Source organism: Lates calcarifer, linkage group LG7_1 (assembly GCF_001640805.2).
Source record: "Lates calcarifer isolate ASB-BC8 linkage group LG7_1, TLL_Latcal_v3, whole genome shotgun sequence".
Lineage (NCBI taxonomy): Eukaryota > Metazoa > Chordata > Actinopteri > Centropomidae > Lates > Lates calcarifer.
The window spans coordinates 4,266,243-4,286,531 of record NC_066839.1 but is presented as its reverse complement, the minus strand read 5'-3'; the positions used below and the strand labels follow the sequence as shown (position 1 = coordinate 4,286,531).

The following is a 20,289-nucleotide window of genomic DNA, read 5'->3' as shown; positions in this document are numbered from 1 at the left end:
TGTGTGTGTGTGTGTGAGACAGAGAAACTTACACAATCCTCGTCCTGAGCTGAACTGTTAAAAGTTTTAGACATGCTGGTTTGGGTCCGACGGCCTTATCTCTCGTCTCCTCTCTCTCTCTGTTTGGAAAAATGTGAAAGTATTTTACTCAGACAGATGTGGTATTAGAGGATTTTTTTTAAACACACACACACACTTCTCTACACTTATCCTGTCTCACTACGGAGTATATCTATACTTCATCTAAATTAAAATTTGAAAAGGCAAATGACTTGTTACGATCGCTCTGAGTCTGGTTGGAGCTTAACTGTAGTGGAGAAGAAGAGAGGTGGGGGGGTTTACTGCCTCTGACTTTGAGGCTTCATGAAACCACAAACCAAAATAAAGAGGAAAAACGCCTGTTACCACAAACACATCACTGCCATACTGTATTTCTCTGTGTTTGCTTTTACTGTCCTCATCTAAAATAAAAAGAGTAGCAGCTGCAGCACAGTACTTTTTACTGTTTTTATCACTGTATAACACTTTGACATATTTAAGGAGGATTTCTCTTTGTGCACCAAGAGATTATGGAGTAAAATATAGTGCAGAAGGAAGTGATCAATCAGAGTCAGCCTTTTAGGCAAAGTATATTTGACTCCAGCTTCCATATCTGATCATTACAATGGCTACTGACGTCTTACTGAGGCTGTTTTGAGAGGACCTGCTGGTGTTCCTAATAAAATGCTCAGTGAGTGTATATTCCTATTAATTTAACCTACTCCTCCTCAGACTGAATATTAATCAGCTCATTTATCATGTGGGGACAACCTTAAGAAAACATAGACATCTCTGGTAATGAATGTATTAATTAGCTTACCTAATGATCTCCTCACAGCTAATGGTTAAGACATTGAGGGACATTAAGCAGCTCGTGACACCTGTTCAGTATGAAAATGATTCGACGCTGCTGAACATCTGTACCTTCTGTGTTAAACTAAAGGAAGAAGCCACATTAGAAAGATCCTGATTCCTTTACTCTCGTGTCCTTGCGTCGTCTTTTTTCACCCTCCTTAATTCTCCCAGAGAAAATAAGAGACCAAAAATACTCTCCCAAGTGATTTATACTGCTTATCTCTACTCTCCTTCACAGTTTTAACTGTGTCAGCAGCCGTTTCCTGGTGCGATAAATGAGCGGGCAAAGTAACTTTAGTTTTGATGATTCTTCAGGATTAATCTCACTCTGCTAAATCTTCACTGAAATAAAGAATCTGACAGTCCGACTACCATCCAGTGGGAGACTTTTTATACTTTGTGTAGCGCTCTTAGAAGAAGAAGAAACTTCCACACTAACAAAATATGGATTTAATCGCTTTAAAGTTATGGAGCTGGTGCTGCTGTAAAGCCACACTTTATTAACTTCAGTAGATCAAACAAGTGTAGTTGGTGACCTATAATTCATAATAGCACATAATTAAAATGTGATTTTTCTCTTATAAAGTGTGTTTTATGTATTGATGCATTGCTGCCTGGAATAATCACAGGAGCAGAGTCCTCCATCAGACTGAAAACTCATTTCTTCCTGACATTACTTACTCCCCTCTGAACGATCACCACGCTGTAGTCACTCTATTTGCTCCCTTTAAATAATAAAAAACCATCACTCCATTTGCACCTAATCTGTTTCTTTGTGCTCTTCAGTCCTCTGTGTGTTCTCTACAATCGTAAAAACATAACTTAATAAAGGACACCAAGATCCAGAACTCTAGCAGGCGAGTCTCAAGTGTAGATAAATCATTTTCAGGGGAATAGATATTAAAAAAACTACACTTGAGTTCATGATTTAAACAAAACAGCCTCAGCAGGAACAAAATCACCTTCTGATTGAACTGCTCAGAACTTGTAGACATTTCTTCCTAGTACAGGATCACAAGCAAAAAAGGTTGGGATCCACTGATCTAAGGGAATTAATCAGTATTGCATCACTTGGAAGACAAGTGGAAGTCTGCGGTTTCCAACCTTTTTGGTTTGGTAACAGGTGAATATGAGCAGTTCAACCAAAGTGGTTTTCCACTGTCAATTTGTTTGAGTAATTTAAATAAATAAAACTATCCAATATTTCAGATAAGACTTTAGTGTCTACAGCCACATTAGCAGGTCTGTGGGGCTAAATGCTAACACCAGCACGCCAACATGCTCACAGTGATACTGCTGAAGTTTAGCAGGTATAATGTTTGAAGGATAACTCTGGATATCTTTGAACCTGGGCATTATTCCAGCTGCTCCTGTGTTCAGCTCTGTTACTGTTTCTGTCAGTGGAGTCTGGTAGTGATGTCTCTGATTAAACATGAAGGATTTTACTCTTTAATAAAAAGCTCCATCTCTGTAGGAATCGTCTGGCTCAACACTGCACTGATTGCAAAGATTTAGTCCCAGATACAGAGGAAAATAAGGCCCAGGTTCAGACACAGCAGAGTTCTCCTTTCACATGTTTACCATCTTCATTTAGAAGGGAAAAGAAATGATCAGGATGAGTTTCCATCCTTAAATTGTACTCACCGTACTGACTGTATTCCCACTGCACCGCGTCCTTGTCAGTGTTATTTACCTGCTAAAATAAACCCATAATTAGATTCTCCAAAAACACACTCTGCAAAGAGATGAAAGAAAGTTAGGAGAGTGCTGACAAGTTGCAGAAATCATTAAACGGTCATATTTTTTTTTTAAAGGTCTTGGCCTGGATAATGACAGTGGTGTTTGCTGTGTATTGTTATTGTGAATGCGGAGCGTCCTCTGGGTGCAGCATCTCTCAGGGTGCTAATTGATGTTGCCACTCACAACATAATGCACACCAGTCACAGTTATTTGCTGCGGCTGCAGTGTTTGCGTTGCCCATGAGGTTGGGTGTTGTCATGACAGATGCATACTGACGCTCAGGCAGCAATTATGGCAGCTGGAATTAAAATCCTGACTGAACAAACGAGCCAGATAAAATCATTTGTCTGGTCTGATACGTGTCTCGTAGACAGTTAAGACACTGCAGCACATTAAGACAAGTCTTGCTCTGTGTGCACCTGTGAGCTGGAGATGCTAGTTTGTATTAAGATATCTATGCGACTCTGTTTGTTACGCTTTTCCAACACGTAAAAGCTCATTACCTGAACACTGAGCGAGGATGTTGTTTACTGGCACGGTGCGGCGTTCGATCCCACAGATTTAATTTGATTTCCTGTGACGTTGAAATAGATTGAATGTAAAATATTTTAATGAAAGAGTTATATCAAATTATTCACACTTCACCTCCTAACAAAGTGAATGATAATAAAGCAAACCACCTTCTGCTTCTATTCCCAAACACTGTCTGTGCATATTTCTACCCTCACATCTTAGGACACTCGCTTTAGTTTCTTTCGAACTCTTTTTTTTTTTTTTTTTTTTACTATAACTGCAGCTTTCTACTAAAACAAGTGAACTGATAAACACTGCAACACTAATAAACACAGACAACAGTCTGTTCTTTAAGAAGTACTTTGGAAACTTTCAGTTGCCTCATTGGTACTTTTAAAGTGTTACCAGTGATTTAATATTACTCTTCCATAAAGAAAAGACTGCCTGAAATCTCCCCCTCACATTCACAAGACAGAAAACATAGTAAACAGTGGTCAGCTCCAAATTGAAGATGCAAAAGCCACAATAATCCTTACCTTTTAGTCTCTTGGATATGTCAATATCAATCCTACATTTCCCATAATGCCACCTGCACCATCTTTTTGTTTCACCCTTCCCTCCCAGTAAACACCAGTGTCTTTCAAACTCCATACCTCCAGTGTATAACAGACTTTCTGTTATAAATATAGTCTCCACAGCCACAGGTGACATTATATTATAGAAAGGCTGAATTTTATTTTCAATTACTATTTTGGCTTCTGACGATTTGAACAAGATAATCGACATAAATCAATTTAGGATGTTAGAAATCCAGTGCAGCCCTCTCCCTAAAAGCCCAAACTCACTCTCAGCCAGGTTGTGTAGTTGAGCTCAAGACAAGATAACACAGAAGAGAATCTTTGACCAACAAGAAGCTGTTTGGAAACAGTCCAGCGAGAAACAACAACAAACCATAAGAGAAAAGTAAAGCCCCCTCTATTCCTTCAACCACAACACTGTCACTGATTAAGGACACATTTGATAATGCACCCAACCCATCAGAGACATGAGGAAATGACAGTTGCCATCTCATTCTTCCTAACAAAAGAAATACACTCAGTTAGCACTGTTAGCAACCAGGGAGCCATTTCAGCAGAGTTGCTAGTTGTAAAACAACGTTTCTTTTTCACCTGCAGGAGGAGCCGATCCAGGGCTTCAAGGTCAGCGACTACCTGGAGTTCATGGAGGGACTGGAGAGAAGCTACAGAGACACTGTTCTCACTGACATGAAAACTATAGGAAACCCTGCGGAGTAGGAACATGCTGAATCTCCTAAAAAAAAACTCCTAATCTGCCTTAACTTCACTGAAGCTCAGTTTATATTCAGAGAGTAACTCTAACTATCTAACTGACACTGAAGGCTGTTGTTCAAACACAGCATTTCTCCCTCAGACTCAGTGTGGACTGCGACTCACTGAATATATACAGTGTGTTTACCATGTTTTCCTGCTGATCAAACAGTTCAGTGAAGTCATACTGGGCAGATGGGGATGTATCATGGATGAGAGCTTCGCCAGCAGAATTAAGATGCTTCGATTTGTGATGACACTGGTGGAAAACTGAATTTAGGGCGCGATTGTACAATATCCTGAAATGACTAGCCTGGTTTCTGCTGTTAACATAAGCACCAGAGAGAAAAACCCCGTGGAGACATAAGCTAAGACATAATTAGCATGGAGCATTAACAAGAAGTCCAACATTCTTAAACTCTGCATAAAAGTATCTCATTATCATCATCATATCATAACCACACCACAAAAACCTGTAGAGAACTGAACTCTATAACTCCTGTTTGCTCTGTGGAATTAAAGGATAAGTCTGGTGATATTCTATATTTTTCTTATTGTCACTAAATCCCATGAAAAAATGAATGAAAGATTCTCCCCTCGTGTTTTCCTGTTGAGCTGCAGCAACACAGAACTTTTTTTAAAAACTAAAACCTATATATATTTTTGTACAGAATAAATTTTGTCCTCCGTCACTTATACTGGAAGCACATTACTGTAGAACTCTATCCTTCAAGCCACACTGTTTGCACTGACTGATTCGTTCCTTCATCAACAAGAACATCAGCACTGTTGTCTTGTTTGTTGAGTCGGTGCCAAAAATATTAATCTGCAGCTCTGAGTGGTCCCAACAATCATCTCTTTTTATGCTAATTACTCTTGTTTTGAGGAACAATTGCAAAAAACTACATTGAACACCTGTTTTGAGAAAGTACTGAGTCTTCGACAGCTGCACCAGCCATATGAATGAGACTGACTTGTTAAGTGATGAAGTTAAACCATTGTCTGACAACAGACAGAAAAACATGTCTATGAGAATTCAGCTGTATTAAACACTGTGAGCTCAGAGAGGAGGAGAGAGCTGAAACAGCTGACACCAGGCAGAATGGAAATGTGACATATATAGTAGGTTTTAACCTGGTCTTATTTAAAAATGAAACCTCATGTCTGGTTTTAAAGATTCCATAGGATCAAATGGGCTTGAGGGCTGCAGGATGAGACTGTGTGGACACTCAGAGACCGTCTCTCTGTGGGGTTTGCTGTGTTTTTGTGGAATTTGCTGACGATAAGAAAAATACAGAAAAGCTCCTGTTTTATCCTCTAATGGAGTCACAGGTTGAAGATTACATGATATCTAACTACAACACACAATTTAATAGTTTCACATATTATACCTGTAAGAAGTTGTACATTACTGTATATGATGGAAATACTGTACGTGTTGATTATGAACATTCTGTATTTTTTTCTACAATGTGAATATTTACATTTCTAAGATCTTTTCTGTGTGTTTCTTAAATATTTCTTGTTCTAATTATTTAAACTCTCAGTTACAAACGTGAATAGATTTTGATGTAACATGAATTGGTATCTTCCACTAAAGAACGTAGAAGAAACTATATATTTGTCCAGACAAATAACAACCTCGTGAATGTTGTTGAACATCAGCTCCTCTGTCGGCCGGCACAGACTCACAGTCTCATGGCCACCTCACACATCATTAATGCCAGTACACGAAACAATGCATCACACTGCCTCTCCTGTTTGTGTACTTATGCAGGCTTTTGTATGAAAGATGCATGAGGAAGCTTGTATCATTGTGATAAACTCTCATTAGTATCCACAGCCTTTTCTCTCTCTCTCCCTGCTCTGCTGTCCTCTTGTCCCTCTTCAGACACACTGAGCCTCTGAATAATAAATGAGCTCATCCCATCCTCATCCATCCATTCTCTCCCACAACAACTGCATGTATCAGGGGGATGTGCAGGGCACAACACAGGTGGTGGCTTACAGTGAGAGGAACTGATCAAATGTTTACCCTGTAACACACAGCACTTCACACACAGCGTTTCACCACGGAGGGTGTTTAACGTGAGCCACAGAGCTCCACAACAGGCTCAACACACAAACATGTTTTACATATTATGGCCCTGTAAAGCTGTTAAAGCAAAGCATTTCCTCACTGACATGGAGCAGCATTACCACAGAAGAATAGAGGGTTTACCAGAGCTTTTTTTTTTTTAAAGTAGTGACAGTGAACCAAATCAGTAAAATTGCAGCTGCAAAACCAAAACAATGAGCTGAAAGAAGCTAAAACTTACTGTAACTTTCAGGGGGAACTGCAGAGTTAAGTGATGACCTGTGTGTTTGTCACTATGAGCAACACCTCTCATGATGCAGAGAATCATTTGACCCATTGTTCTTGTTCTGCTTGTAGAGCAACTAAAAGCAAAGTTCTTTCTTAGTTTTATATTCTGACATTGTTTGCTTTAGTATTTGTTAAACAGCAAATTGGAGACTATTACTTATATTTTTCAACTCCTGACAAATGACCTTAAATTTAAATTTAAGATTTGTTTATTATAGTTTTAAAATTTTAACTGAAACAGGAAGAGGGACCATCTCTGAGCACTTGGATCTCAGTGGAATTCTCACTGGATCTCAGGTGAATTCCCACCTCTACTTAGAGATCAGATCACTCAAGACTCGTTTTAATGCCTGGTATGAAGTTAAGGAATTAAAACTGCAACAAACATATTTGTAGCGCTAAGTGCCAGAGAAAGTTCAAGAAAGTTCACTCTGGATGTTACTGAAGTAGGTTTCCACTGTGATTCAAACTTTTTCTGGATGTAGCACACTGCAGCAGATGTTTAGAATTTAAGGTCACTTTAAGTTCTCACTTGAGAGGAGAAGTATTCTCGCTGAGATGTTGCTCTTTTTGGATGACAGTTTAAAACCTGAGATTTTTTTTTTTTTAACATCAAAGTTCTATCTGTTGTGGCCTTAAAAATACCCTCACAGAAGGCCGTCAAGCCTAAAGTCTACTCATGGGCTGCTCTAACTTTATTAAGAAAACATTGTAAAAACAAAGACCTAAAAAAACAGTATAATATAGTGAGGAGCGTCTGTCCCAGAGGCTCAACGTCTCCTCAGCTGCTTCTCCTTTTGCTGCAGGTGAAGTGAAATGTCTCGTATGGAGCAAGTATATCAGATAAACATGCAGATGTCAGGCTGCTAACAGATGTGAAAACCAATAAAAGAGCTTCAAATTTGATTCTTGAGCTGACTGGGAACCGGTGTTAATGATTTTAGTTCATTTGCGGCTTCGCTTAAACAGACGGAGAAACAGAAACCCTCGAGGCCAAGACACGAGGGTGGTCTGTCAATTAACGTGAAATATAGTTCATTTGTGTTTCATGTGTTATTTTTAGCTTAAAAGAAGGAACTATTTTATGTCTATATGCAGGCTCCTGGGTCTCCTGATGAACATGTTTTTAAGTTACTTCAGCTCGACCTCTCGTGTTAGTAATTAGAGTAAAAGCTGAGATACTTCCTGCCCTTTACATTCTATCGATCATTATTTGTAGCTCATCCTGTTTCATCAGCACTGTCAGTCTGCTCTGTGGAAAGTTTAATGTCAGGCTGTTAACAGATGTCACTGTTTGCTCTAGTTTTCAGCGTCTGAGCGAATTGGAGATGTGGGAAGAGAAGGGGTATAAATCTGGGCGTCAGTGGTGGGACCGCGCTGTGATACGACTCATGTTCGACACATCTGTCAGCGGCGTGCAGTGTTTTCATCAGGTGAATCCATGTGGACGCTGCCTCTGTTGAGCAGAGCGCTGTGCACAGTATAAGAGAGCAGGAGATTGATTTTAGTGAGGAGAGACAGTCTTGGGCTGTAATCTGTCAAAGCTGCAGAGGATCTAGAAGTTTTTTTTTCTTTCTTTCTTCTTTGGGACACTGAGAGAACTCGACTTTGCTGAAAGAGATGAACGTTCCTAGCTGCTGGATGGATGGCACTTGGAGCTCGTAACAGCACGCTTCACAGTTCTCAAACCAAACTACAAACTTCTGTGGAGTGAGGGGACATCTGACCCCTTTTTAATACCAGCATGAACAGCCTGGCAGTGTACCAGCTAACACAGGCTGGGGGGGGGCAAAGAAAGAGAAGTAGTGTCTTTTCAGGACAAAGGTTGTATAATCCAGGGATAACTGACATTAGGTACGTTTACATGAAGTCTAATGTAAGAAAAAGAGAATAAAAATGCTCCATATAAACAACTTCATCAGAAAAAACTGCAGAGAGGATGATTTACCTTCTCAGTCCAGGTGAGTTTATATTAACGTTTGGTCAGGTCAAGGAAAACAAAGCGTGAACATGGCCTCACTCGCCTGTAAATTACATCTATTGATGTTTTGTGAGTGACCTTCAGAGCTGAACTACATTAGATCCTCTATTGACTATTGATGAACTCTACTCAGTGCTGCTTCCTGAGTAGCCGCCGGCTATGCTTCAGAGTTAACAGAGGAAGATCAGGTCCTCTGGGAGACCAAAGTCTGGTGCCCGCTGAGCCATGAGGAGCTTAATGCTGGACTGTAAGATTTCCATAAAACTTAGTTCACTTGCAGAAATGGATGAGACAGAATCCATGAGATCAAGACATAATTGTGGTATAGATGAGTGGGCATGAAGAAGAACTCTCCCTCCACATGAAACTTGAAATGGTGCAGATGGTGCTGCAGTAGAAACGAGGAACCTGATCTAACACTTGGATGAATTCAAGCATGAAACTGAAACCTTTTTTCAGTGGGTAATATCTGGGTTAGAAACCCAAACATCTGCAATCACCATATAGGAAGACAGAGCCGTGATATTCCCAGCCCAAATTCAGAAATCGAGGTCTGAACAACTGTTTATTTGGAGAATCATCACACCCCTGCTGTATACAGTATATCACAGCTAACTGTCGGCAGGCCATGCTGCAAATCACACTGTGCTCTACTGTTCCATGGTTTCCATTACAGAGTACAGCAGTTAAATCTGAACATCAAGCGCGTTTCACGAGTCCTGCTAAAACATTTTTATCCCTGACTTTCTCTAATCATAAAATATCTGAGCAGATATGAAATGGACTGTCATGAACTTCATGCGCAGGACGAATGCTAACAGCTAATCCTCTAGCGCCACCAGTAGCTTGACAGTTTTTGTTGAGATTTACGTATCGTGACAACTATGAAGTGGACTGTCGTGACATTTCGTACAGACCATCTACTGTCTGTGACCAAATAGCTGCAACAACAATCCCATCAGCCTCAGCTCTACTTTTCATTTAGCGGCAATGTTAGCACTATTAGACTATTACAGGTAGTTACCTCGCATGACAGTGGCGCACAACTATACCATGGAGGCTACCAGCTGGTTTCTATCTGATTCTACTAATGACCTATCTGTGTCATATGTGATAGGCTGTTCCTATCCATGTACTATAATTTCATAATGTGTAACAGTTTAGAGCAACTTGAATGATTAGCAATATTAATGTAGCATGTTTAGCTACCTGATATCATGAACATTATTTATCGGTTCTGTCTGGATAATCAAACTTTTTGGTGGATTGATATGTTCCTTCACTGCTGCTGAAGACGTATGTAATTGGCAGCATCATTAACGGAGACAGAAGCAGATCAGCACCTCTGCAGCACGGCTCCGCTTGTATTTACACTGGAAACAAAGGAGACAGCAGCAGTAACCACACTCCGTCTGAAGGTAGGGTCTTGTTATGCTGTATGGAAATGAATGAATACATTAAGTAAATATGTATTCATTCCTACTGCCAGGGCTGATGGGAAAAATATATTAAAACATCTACAACTGTGGAGACACAAACTGTAGTTTAAAAGCTAAAGCAACAGTAAGTCAAAGCCTCTGTCCCTGTTCACCTACAGCTGTTTTTGATTGTTTGACCATCAGTCAATGTTCAGTTTGACCTGCGTATTTATTACACACAACCGACCGACGTGTTCATTTTGACATAATGGGCTGTTTATATCAATTAGCTCTGAAAACCTCATTATCGGCGCAGGAGCTGACTCGACCTCAGAAGGGGATACAGTTTAGAGATGATGACTATAATGGCAACCTTTACAGTATAATGATCTGTTGTGCTGTTGATCTTGATTATGGACTTTTCAAACTGACAGCAAGCAATTTGAAGCAGATAATTGGTGGTAATTAGGCTGATTAAGCTGTGATGAGGACACACCTTGCTCTGCTCAGAGCCTCAAGATGTCTGTGAACCTTTTCTCTTTTATCAGCTCTATCCTGTTATCTTTATTGGCTTTTATCTCGCAGATGTTCACTCTGAACTCATTTGTAAGTGTCACTGATTCCTTGATTATACTAAACTATTTTCATCCCTTTTTTCTCTCTCCGATTTTAATCTTAAGCTCGAACATTTCGCTGCAGGAGTTTGCTTCTTTTCTCTCTTATCAGGATTTTATCTCAATTTTTTATCTTCCGTTCCCGGTTTGGTTTTTGGCTACTGCAGCGGCTGCTTCTTGTTTTCGGTGTCTCTAATGCTTTTGTTTGCAGATTCTCTGCAGCAGCCTGATTTTGTCATATTTTGATCATTGTGCTGTGTAGGAACAGCTCTGTGCTTAGGGGAGTTTTATATTTGCATTCTCATTTGCTATGGTCAATATTTTCTACAATGGAGTGTATTGTTCACTGAGCATGTGAATCAGATGACTTTGGGGATTTGGAGCTCAATGATACAGACTGTTGTACAAGGATTATTGATAAGTATGCAGAAAAGGTCACTGGTGTGTCTAAATAAGACGCCATCAACACTTTGCATTTCATTTTACTGCCTCTGCTTAATGAGGACAAAAACATCCATCCCATACCTGCAGTGATGATGATAGAGGTGATCCACCTGCCCTTTGTTTTGCTGTCTTTACAGCGCTCTGCAGGGTCTTTCTTTAATTTAAACTGCGGCCCGGTCTTGTTTGGAATGCATGCTACAGGCTTTCCCTTAGTCCCTCTGCCCAAACCCTGCTGCTATCAACTCTGCTGCCTGTCAGACAGCCTGAGAGAGACAGCGGAGACACACCAAGAATTATAATTCCCCATTCGTGCTCCTCGTTGCATAGACACAAAGCCTGCACAGACTCAAGTTCAGCTTCTCCCCTCATTTCAGCCGTTCGTCGGATTTGTGGAGAAAAATCAAGAGCTGGATTCCTAATCCCCATAAGTCCACTAATATCTGGGTTCTACTGGTACATGAAGTTGCCTCCTGGCAACAAACAAGGGGCCGACTGATTGTGGAAATGACTGTGGTTTGGATAAGTCTTGAGTCTCCACATTACCAAGAAAATTGGCCTCAAAGATCGACTTTGCCAAAGCCTTAAAAGTAATCAGTACAGTCTGAAAATTACTCCCAAAACCAACGGGCAGGCAGTTTAATTTCATACCAGTGTGGTTGCATTCATTTAGTTTTCATCCATAACTTCAACACAACCAGGGCCCATGCCTCATTAGGCTGGACAGCATCCCAATATTATATATCAGGGTATTGGCAATCGTTACACAATTCTGTGATTTAATTAACATTCTGTTTTCTATATAAAATACCAAACTATGCCCACACTGCTGCTCCTCTTAGCTGCGTGTCCACTCACTGTGAAACAGCTCTCTGTGAGGAGGAGCTGATGGAAATGTTTGAGTCCAGTGCGATGAGGTCAGAAATCTGATTTGGACCAAGTTATAAACGAATATCTCACTGGAACATTTGGACAAAGAATGGAGATACAAAGATCAAACACAGAGTCCTTTCCACTGATGTGGAGACTCATAAACAAACACTGGTGAAACAAATGCTGCGACAACACAGCCGTGACCAGACTGCCAGTTTAACACAGCCTGAGCCACGCAAGTCAACATAAAACTGGAGGCACCGGCCAACACATACGAGACTGAGTTTAGTCAGAGACAAAGATTTGTTCTGAGGTTTCCTGAATGTGTGAAAGCAAAGTGAATTTCAAAGAACAAAGTCAACGGGAAGATTTGAGTGGGTGCGAATAGATGCACAGTATTTGCTCTTTGTAGTTTAATTGAGGCTGTAGTTTTATCCAAGGTTACTTAGCACTGTAGCAGGAGTCAGCACGCTGTACAGCATATACTGATGTGTTTAATATTGAAGCCGTGAGTTACCCGAGGCAAACTGGGGGACAGGAGAATGATAAAACACTGGTGCTCAGTAGATTCCTGTAGTCTGGCTCTTTAGCTGCTAAACGCTGTTTGTTGTTTATCAAAGCTTCTTCTTATTTATTTCACTGAAAACAAAGTTGTTGAGAGCGCTGAGAGAAACCCAGGTTTTAGTGTGTTGTTCAACATAAATCAAAGAAACTTGCTACTTGCTTGCACAAATGATTCATGTTGGGAAAAGTAAACAGAGTTGATGGCCACCAGTGGTGCAGAAAATCAATGTTCTACCAAAGTTTTTTACACAGAAAACTCAAACTATAAAGCACCTGTAAGGGCTCCTTTCATCAACCCTGATTAAATAAAGTCAGACTGAATGAAATCCAGTTACTGACAGGCATTCATGACTTCTAATATGTGCTGAATGATGACTGTGACATAAGCATTGAGGAAAATAAATGACTGTAACATTGATAAAATAAAAAGCTGTAAAGGTTAAGATCTTGACATTCATTCATCAGGAGGTACACAGCTGTTTAGAAATTAAGATAACACAGAAACAGTTCTGCTGCATCTTCACCTTTAGTGGCCTATCACCTACTGTCACAGGTATTATAACTAATCTCAGTTAATCCTCTTTACAGCTAAGCTGCCGTTTAGAGGGCCAACGACCAGAGACATTTAGTCAGGGAGCTCCAGAGAGCTCAGTGTTTTCACTGCTTGATTACTGGCTTAACGAGATTTACTTACACGTGATATTAAACATGATATTCATCTGATACTGGGGACACATTAGAGGCCTTTTAAAAGCCTAACTGGTTTGGAAAATTGATTTGATGATCAATCTCACCTCCTTTTTTCCAATATAATCCAAAGAATGCGCAGATTTAAACAAACATCTCTCTTGAAAAAGTGTCAAAACCTATGATAACGTCAACATGTTTTTCCCTGTCGTAATATTTTTACAGGACTGCTGTATTGGGCTGCATTACAATGCAAAGGTTTTATATAAAGGTCGCTCACTTTATTGATGTTTTTGGATAAGGCATCATGTATTAATCGCCTGTAATCTTTCTCAAGCTCACTGCCATTCTTTACTTTTACACAGACATGAAATGCTGAGTGCATATAGTGACATTCGTTCTTAAATAACTGATGAAACCAACAGAGTGAAGACTAATAACACAGAGAGACCAAGCCTTTGACTGAAGTTTCCCAGTAATTTCATGAAAAATACTGGATGTAAATCATCTATTCAGCTTCTGTCGTAATACATGTAATGACAGGAGGATAATTTTTTTTTGTAAATTACAGGAGGTAAAAATCAAATTTCATCCATTAGTGACACAAAGACTGAACTCGAGCAGGCTGAAGGAAAAAAAAACAAAGATATATTGAACTGAACCGTGATAAAACATCCTGCTGAGGGTGGGAAAGTGGTTTTCAACCAAAGATGTTTCCTACAAATAACTTCATTAAGACCAAAAGCTGAAAGCGGAAAACATCATCTTTTTGTCTGTGGGATAAGTCATGTTGCTGAGTTAGGTGTATTCTTTAAAACATTTATTTTCTGCTGTTATACTATTACAAATTTATTGGATTGTCTTTCAATTCAGGCAGTGAAGAGTAGAGTGCTACTTCAGGCCATAGGCGAGATTACCTCCATTTTAACATCAGGTCATTTGAGTCATTCAGTATCTGCTGAGATGATCATTTTGGCAAAAGAGGAAAAGTCTGGGGTGTCACTCAAATTCATCCTCATCCTCTGAACCTGTCTACACCACATGTGCAAACGTTGCACCCTGAATCCCTTACGAATATAATTTCAACTATTTTCTGACAAAAGCCTGCAAAACATCCTAGTGGTTGGACGCATTTTTCCAGCAGCAGCGTTTTCAGACAGTGTCGTGTCTGGGGACAAAGTTGTCGATCATCCCTGACATTCCCCTGGTGGCCTCCCAGCCTCCATGTCTCAGCCCAGTGGAGGAGGGAAATGAAAAGGTGGAGAGGTAAGACGACACACACAGCAGCAGCTCCACCAACACTTCACACACTCACAAACTGAGGATCGGTGTGAAAAAGTCTGTCTTAAAAAAAGTCTAGACTATCTATAGTGTAGGTTATGAGTATGTAACTGAGTGAGTTTATTGATCGTTTGTGACTAAAAATAAGAAAAGATTTCAAAGACAAAGTGACACGGTGTTGGACCAAACACTGTGTAAAGTTTTGCGATTCTCTCCACACTTTCCTCTCTCTGCTGGTCCAAGCCAGAAAAGCCATTTTGTTAATAGAGTGCAACAACTGTTTACAGCTGAACGTCTGTTGATGTTTTCAGAGAGACTGAGCAAAATGCTAAGCAGGTCCAAATGCAATTACTGTTCGACTACAGCTCCATTAATTAAACCTATCCAAGGAACATCATGCATTACAAGTGGGTCTATTTGGAATAACTCAGAGCATTTAGGTGATGCTGCACGGTGTTATTGTACTGTTATGATGTGTCATCTCATGCTGATAGATCAGTGACACATCATGCTGGCAACAGGTTTAATGATCCAAATAAATGTGTTTTCTGATCTGTGGCTACTTTGTTAAGTCACAGTTTAAAGTTCAGTAACTACTAGCTCTGTTTATGACTCATTGAGAGGCCTTTATCTCGGTGGCTGGGTGTGCTAGTCTGCACTTCTGTCCAGCCTTTATCCTCATAAAGGGGCTGGATTCCTCCATTGATCACCAGTGCAATCGACCCCACACAGGTATGTTGTGTTGTATTGCACCATGAGTCAGTAAGAATCATTGTGTGTTTCTACAGCAAGTCAGCAGACTGTGAGTGAGCAGTAACTGAACCAGTGACCTCTGACTGGGTTAACATCCTCGGTTAAGTATCAGGTCATTCCTGCTGCTTTGTACTCTTTGACCTCCTTATCTATACAATGTGTGTGTGTGTGTGTGTTTGGTTGTGTGTGACCATGGCCAAACACACATGTATTGCCCTCGTCACCTGCATTTGTTATCCATAAGGCAGGGAGTTGTCGGGAGAAGTGTGTGGACTGCTGCTGATAAACTGATGTATTTATGGAGACGAGAGGTAGGGAGGAACTATTTATGAGTGTGTGTGTGTGTGTGCGCAACTAAAAGGCCCTACAGAACACCACTGCAGAGGCCAATATGTCAACACAGCTCTGTTCGCTCGTCACCTCGTCCTTCATTCTGCAGCGACAAAGGTCAGTGAGAGTAGAAGCATCATTAGCCCGACCACCGACTTCACTACGATACTGACGTGAATAAACTCAGAGATGATGACAGAGGGACGGTGGGAACATGATGGATGGAGGAAGACGAGAATATAATAAGCACAGTGTGACATTAGAGCCATTCTCTCAGCTTTCTCATCAACTGTGGCTCTTACTCGTCAACTCTCAACTCCTCTGTCTGCATTGATTTGATTTGCCTTCATGCTATCACTTTAGCATCCACTGTGTTGAGTATGTCTAGATTAAAATATCACTCTTCCTTCCTTTGCATATAATACAAATAGCCCACTACTCTCTGTCCTTTTTGCATAATAAATAATAACTTTAACTGTTTTGAGTGGTTCAATAGAGACACAAAGTGCACCTAACATCGCCAGCATTGATACTAAAATCACCTGATGGTGTTGATGGAGATGATTGTTCCACAAACCAAAACAGAACATAATGGAACTGAAGGAGTTACTCAAAGTTGAAAAAGATGAAAATAAATAAATTAATATATAAATAAATGAAGTGAAAAAATAGCTCCTTCAGAAACATTTTACTGTTATAGTTTTCATATCTTTTAAAAAAAAAACTTGGATAATTACAGTCACAGTTTAACTGTCTTTGAAACTAAATTTTTAAGATAAGGCTATTGATCCCCAGAGGGGAAATTCACTTAATACAGCACAAGAAACAGTCTGAGGAGGTAGAAGACAGATGAAGAGCTATTTAAAGTAAATGACATTCAAAAGCAATATATACTGTATTGCATATGTTACAATACCTAGGCCATATACATGACATGACTTGAGTATTGTAGAACAATATACAGTACATATGTAGAACAGTCCAGTAGCGCACATTTTCCTGTCATGTACACTGTCACTCGATGTGACAGACAGTTTTGGTTTTACAGTGTGTAAGCTGGTTGTTTCTGGTCCGGTAAAATCACTGCATGCTACCTGCCCAGCACCAAACAGCACAAAGATAAAGTCAGGGATTAGCTTTAGCAGCTAAGGAGCCACATATTTCCCTCAGACGTTGGTCAAAATTAAAACAAAGCTAAAAGAAAGTGAGTAGGACCAGGAGTGAACTGGACCAGGAGACCAGATACTGCTGCTCTGTGCCTGCATGTGTTTGCACGTTCACCAAAATAAATAGTCGATGTTATGTTTACAGTTCTTTCTGTTGCGCCCAAGTGACCACAAAATGTATTGATATGACTTTAAGCAAGCGGAGAGGAGAAGGTAAAAGGTGTACCTGAAGAAAATATTTAGAAGCTGATTGTGTTGATTCTGGTAGTCAGGGTAGTTGTTAGAGACTGCTACCTGTAGGCTTAATTAAACAATATGTCTGTATTTTAACTTACAAGACCTGCTGCTTCCACCAAGAAGAGTTAATACCATACATTACTAATCCAATTCTAATTTTCACAGTAACTAAATGCAGATTATTGGAAGGAAAGGGCTGGCATCTTTAAATGCTAATGCAGACTTATCTTGCCTTATGTCTTAGCATGCATGGTATTAATGTGGACTTAGCAGCACATTTAATTTGGAGCTGCACAATTAAACCACCCTCTAATCTCAGCACTGATTAGACTGACATTTACATACACTGCTGCTGCTTTAAATACTGCACTAATAGAAGGATTCCTACTTAATTAATATCACAATTAGCAACACTGAGCTGATGGGATGGCTGACCTCGAGGCCTGAAGGTAAGAGAAGGTCCTGTAGGTCGTGTGTCTCACGAGTCACGACTGGAACATTTTATGTGAACGGAAAATAATTCTGATCTGACATGGATCATCCTCAGACTGTTGTTTCATTTTCAAAATAAAAAATAGTGTGTGTGTGAGAGAGTGTTATCTTTGGTCTGAAGAGTGTTTTCAAACACAGCCTCTCAAAACTTTCACACTACTCTACAGAAGAGCAACTTTTTACGACCTTGAAGGCTTGAGACTACAAACTCAACACTACTTGAACAAACACACTCTCTAAACTTGAAAAAAAAACAAAAAAAAGAAGACACTGCAGACTGAGAGAGATGTCCATCAGAAACAGAGCAAAGTCAGTAACCAGCACATGCCAGAGAAGATATCAGCACATGAAAGTACCGCAGCTCTTTGACACTTCTGGAAGGTTGTTGGTTAAAGTTTAACACTAACCTTCTCAATAGCAGCACGGAGCCTTGAATTCACACTAAGTCTCTTGGAGTTGCCCCCATTGTAACACCATAGATGTACTTATACATAATTTACACTGGAGAGGTATAAATTATTCAGCCCTATGAATTCTTGCAAAGTCATTTGTTGTAGAACGAGAGAGGCACAATGTGAGCAGCCTGGCCATCAACACACACCTTCAGAGTCGATACAGTGAAAACTAGTTAATCTACTCACCCTCTCTCTTGATGGGAGTGTTAGGTGAGGTAAAATCAAAGTTTTAACTGACTGTGGACTTAAAGAGCGACTGCAACTGGTGTAATAATCCTACTTATGCTGACAACTAGTGTTTTTTTCCCCACCCTTTTACGTGGCTTCAGGTTTAAGCTAAACATATTCAAAAAGATTGAGCCTGTCTGTCCAAAAAATATACTCAGATGTTGGACTTCAAATCAAAATAGAATCAAACAGTAATAATTCAGAGGGTAGAAACTTCTCTAACATTGCATTCAGAGATTGCTGGACTGAGATAATCACCTTTGACACTGTGTTACACTGTGTAACACACCTTACAGGTTATCTGGGGAAATAAATCCAGAAATGTTAATCAAAGCAGTCAGATTTAAACGGTCAAAATAACAAATGTCTTTCATCCTCCATGTGCCTGGTTTATAACTATTATTGCCAGTGTTTACATTATTATTTCTGTACAGTTTTATTGATTAGAACGTTTCCATTTTTAATAAAACAAGGCACATCTTTACACGTGTGATGGCACTTTTCACTTTGACTTGTGCCTTACTGTCTTTATAGAAATGCATGTCATTGCCCTGAACTGTGTACTCAGATCCACAGGCTGATCTCATGTCCTGTTGTAATTCCTGAACTCAAATTCCAAACTCTCTGAGTAAACCACTTCCTGATGTGCCTGGAAACCCACGGCGCCCAACTTGTTCAAGGCTTACCATGACTCTCCAACCCTGGCTGCCAGCTCAGTGTATCTAAGCTTCTTCCTCCCATCTACCACATCATCTCCCGGAGGCACACAGACTTCGTAACAGTCCGCAGAGAACCGGACCTGCCAGTCAGCTCCTGAGATGGGACGGAGCAGAGTATCTCTGCAAGACTGTCGGCCATGAATGCTCAGGCTCCTCAGGGCCTAACGTCAATCCCCACAGCTGCTCCAACAGTGTGGACTTAGGAGAGCGCTAACACTGGTGGAGGATTTAGAACAGCTGGAGTGTGTCAGAACAAGTGTCAGGCCACTTCTGGACTTTGACTCACAAATCAGTTCTGGCACTAAACATGTGCTCCACCTTTTGATTGAGCAGCTATTAAGCCAGAAATGAAATGAGTTACCCAGAACACATTCACTTAGTAATTTGCTGAATAAAAGCTGTGTAGATGTCAAGGTTAAAAAATGGACTGAATGTGGTTAAAAGGTGCATTTTTTTAGGTCTATGTTACAGAGAAAATACTTATGGACTTCATGGACAGCTCAACACCATTTCATTGTATATGTTTCATTGTACAGCAACTCTTTACCGCTCACAACAAAACAGAGCAGATATCAACCATTCACATAAAAACTATTCAGCATAAAAAAAAATTATATGTACATATACAGCCACTTCATCAAGTTGAAACTAGTTTGCAAAGAGGCTACAGGAGAGATTTTATATGTACATATTTTTATCAGTAGGATGTGATAATTAGATTTTCTGAACAAACACCAGTAATGTTTAGGCAAATAAAATGATTTGAAAAAGGTCATGGGCATGGTTACAAGGAAATAATGTGTGCTGACACAAAACGCTGTGAGAACTGTCTAACAAAAAAAAAAAAAGGATCATTTTTTCAAGGTGCTCCCAGGTGTAGCTGAGAATGTCAAGACTGAATCCTGCTGCTGTTAATGGACACAAAACTGAGCCCAATAAAGTAATTTCCTTGCTAAAATGATAAATAAATGTATGATGGCTATGATGAGGTTTTCTTGATTACATGCATTCATTTTACAACTAAATGACACGACACTGATTACTTATTTGAATGCAAACCTGAACTGATTCTAACAGGCATTTTGATGAGATCTCACACAAGTAGACATAATTAGGGCTTTTTCTGGGCATAAAATAGCAAATACCATGAGAGTGAATCCTTTAACGCCTCATCAGGTATATATGCACAATACATGTCCACAATCATACA

At 39.9% G+C, this 20,289-nt stretch overlaps 1 protein-coding gene and 1 long non-coding RNA gene across 2 annotated transcripts in view; one reads left to right on the top strand and one right to left on the bottom strand.

Moving 5' to 3' along the window:
• tbc1d32 (TBC1 domain family, member 32) overlaps positions 1–6,317 on the top strand; it is a 69,427-nt gene extending 63,110 nt beyond the window's left edge. The window contains 1 exon segment of the mRNA XM_051071757.1: positions 4,323–6,317. Within this exon segment, the coding sequence (XP_050927714.1) occupies positions 4,323–4,442 (120 nt within the window). The 3' untranslated portion in view covers positions 4,443–6,317.
• The window catches only part of LOC108885257 (uncharacterized), a 145,622-nt gene that overhangs the window by 4,743 nt on the left and 120,590 nt on the right, over positions 1–20,289 (bottom strand). The window contains exons 3-4 of the long non-coding RNA XR_001961227.2: positions 2,539–2,590; positions 33–119 (exon numbers count right to left, since the gene is read on the bottom strand). This is a non-coding gene — a long non-coding RNA (uncharacterized LOC108885257). The remainder of the gene's footprint in view (positions 1–32; positions 120–2,538; positions 2,591–20,289) is intronic.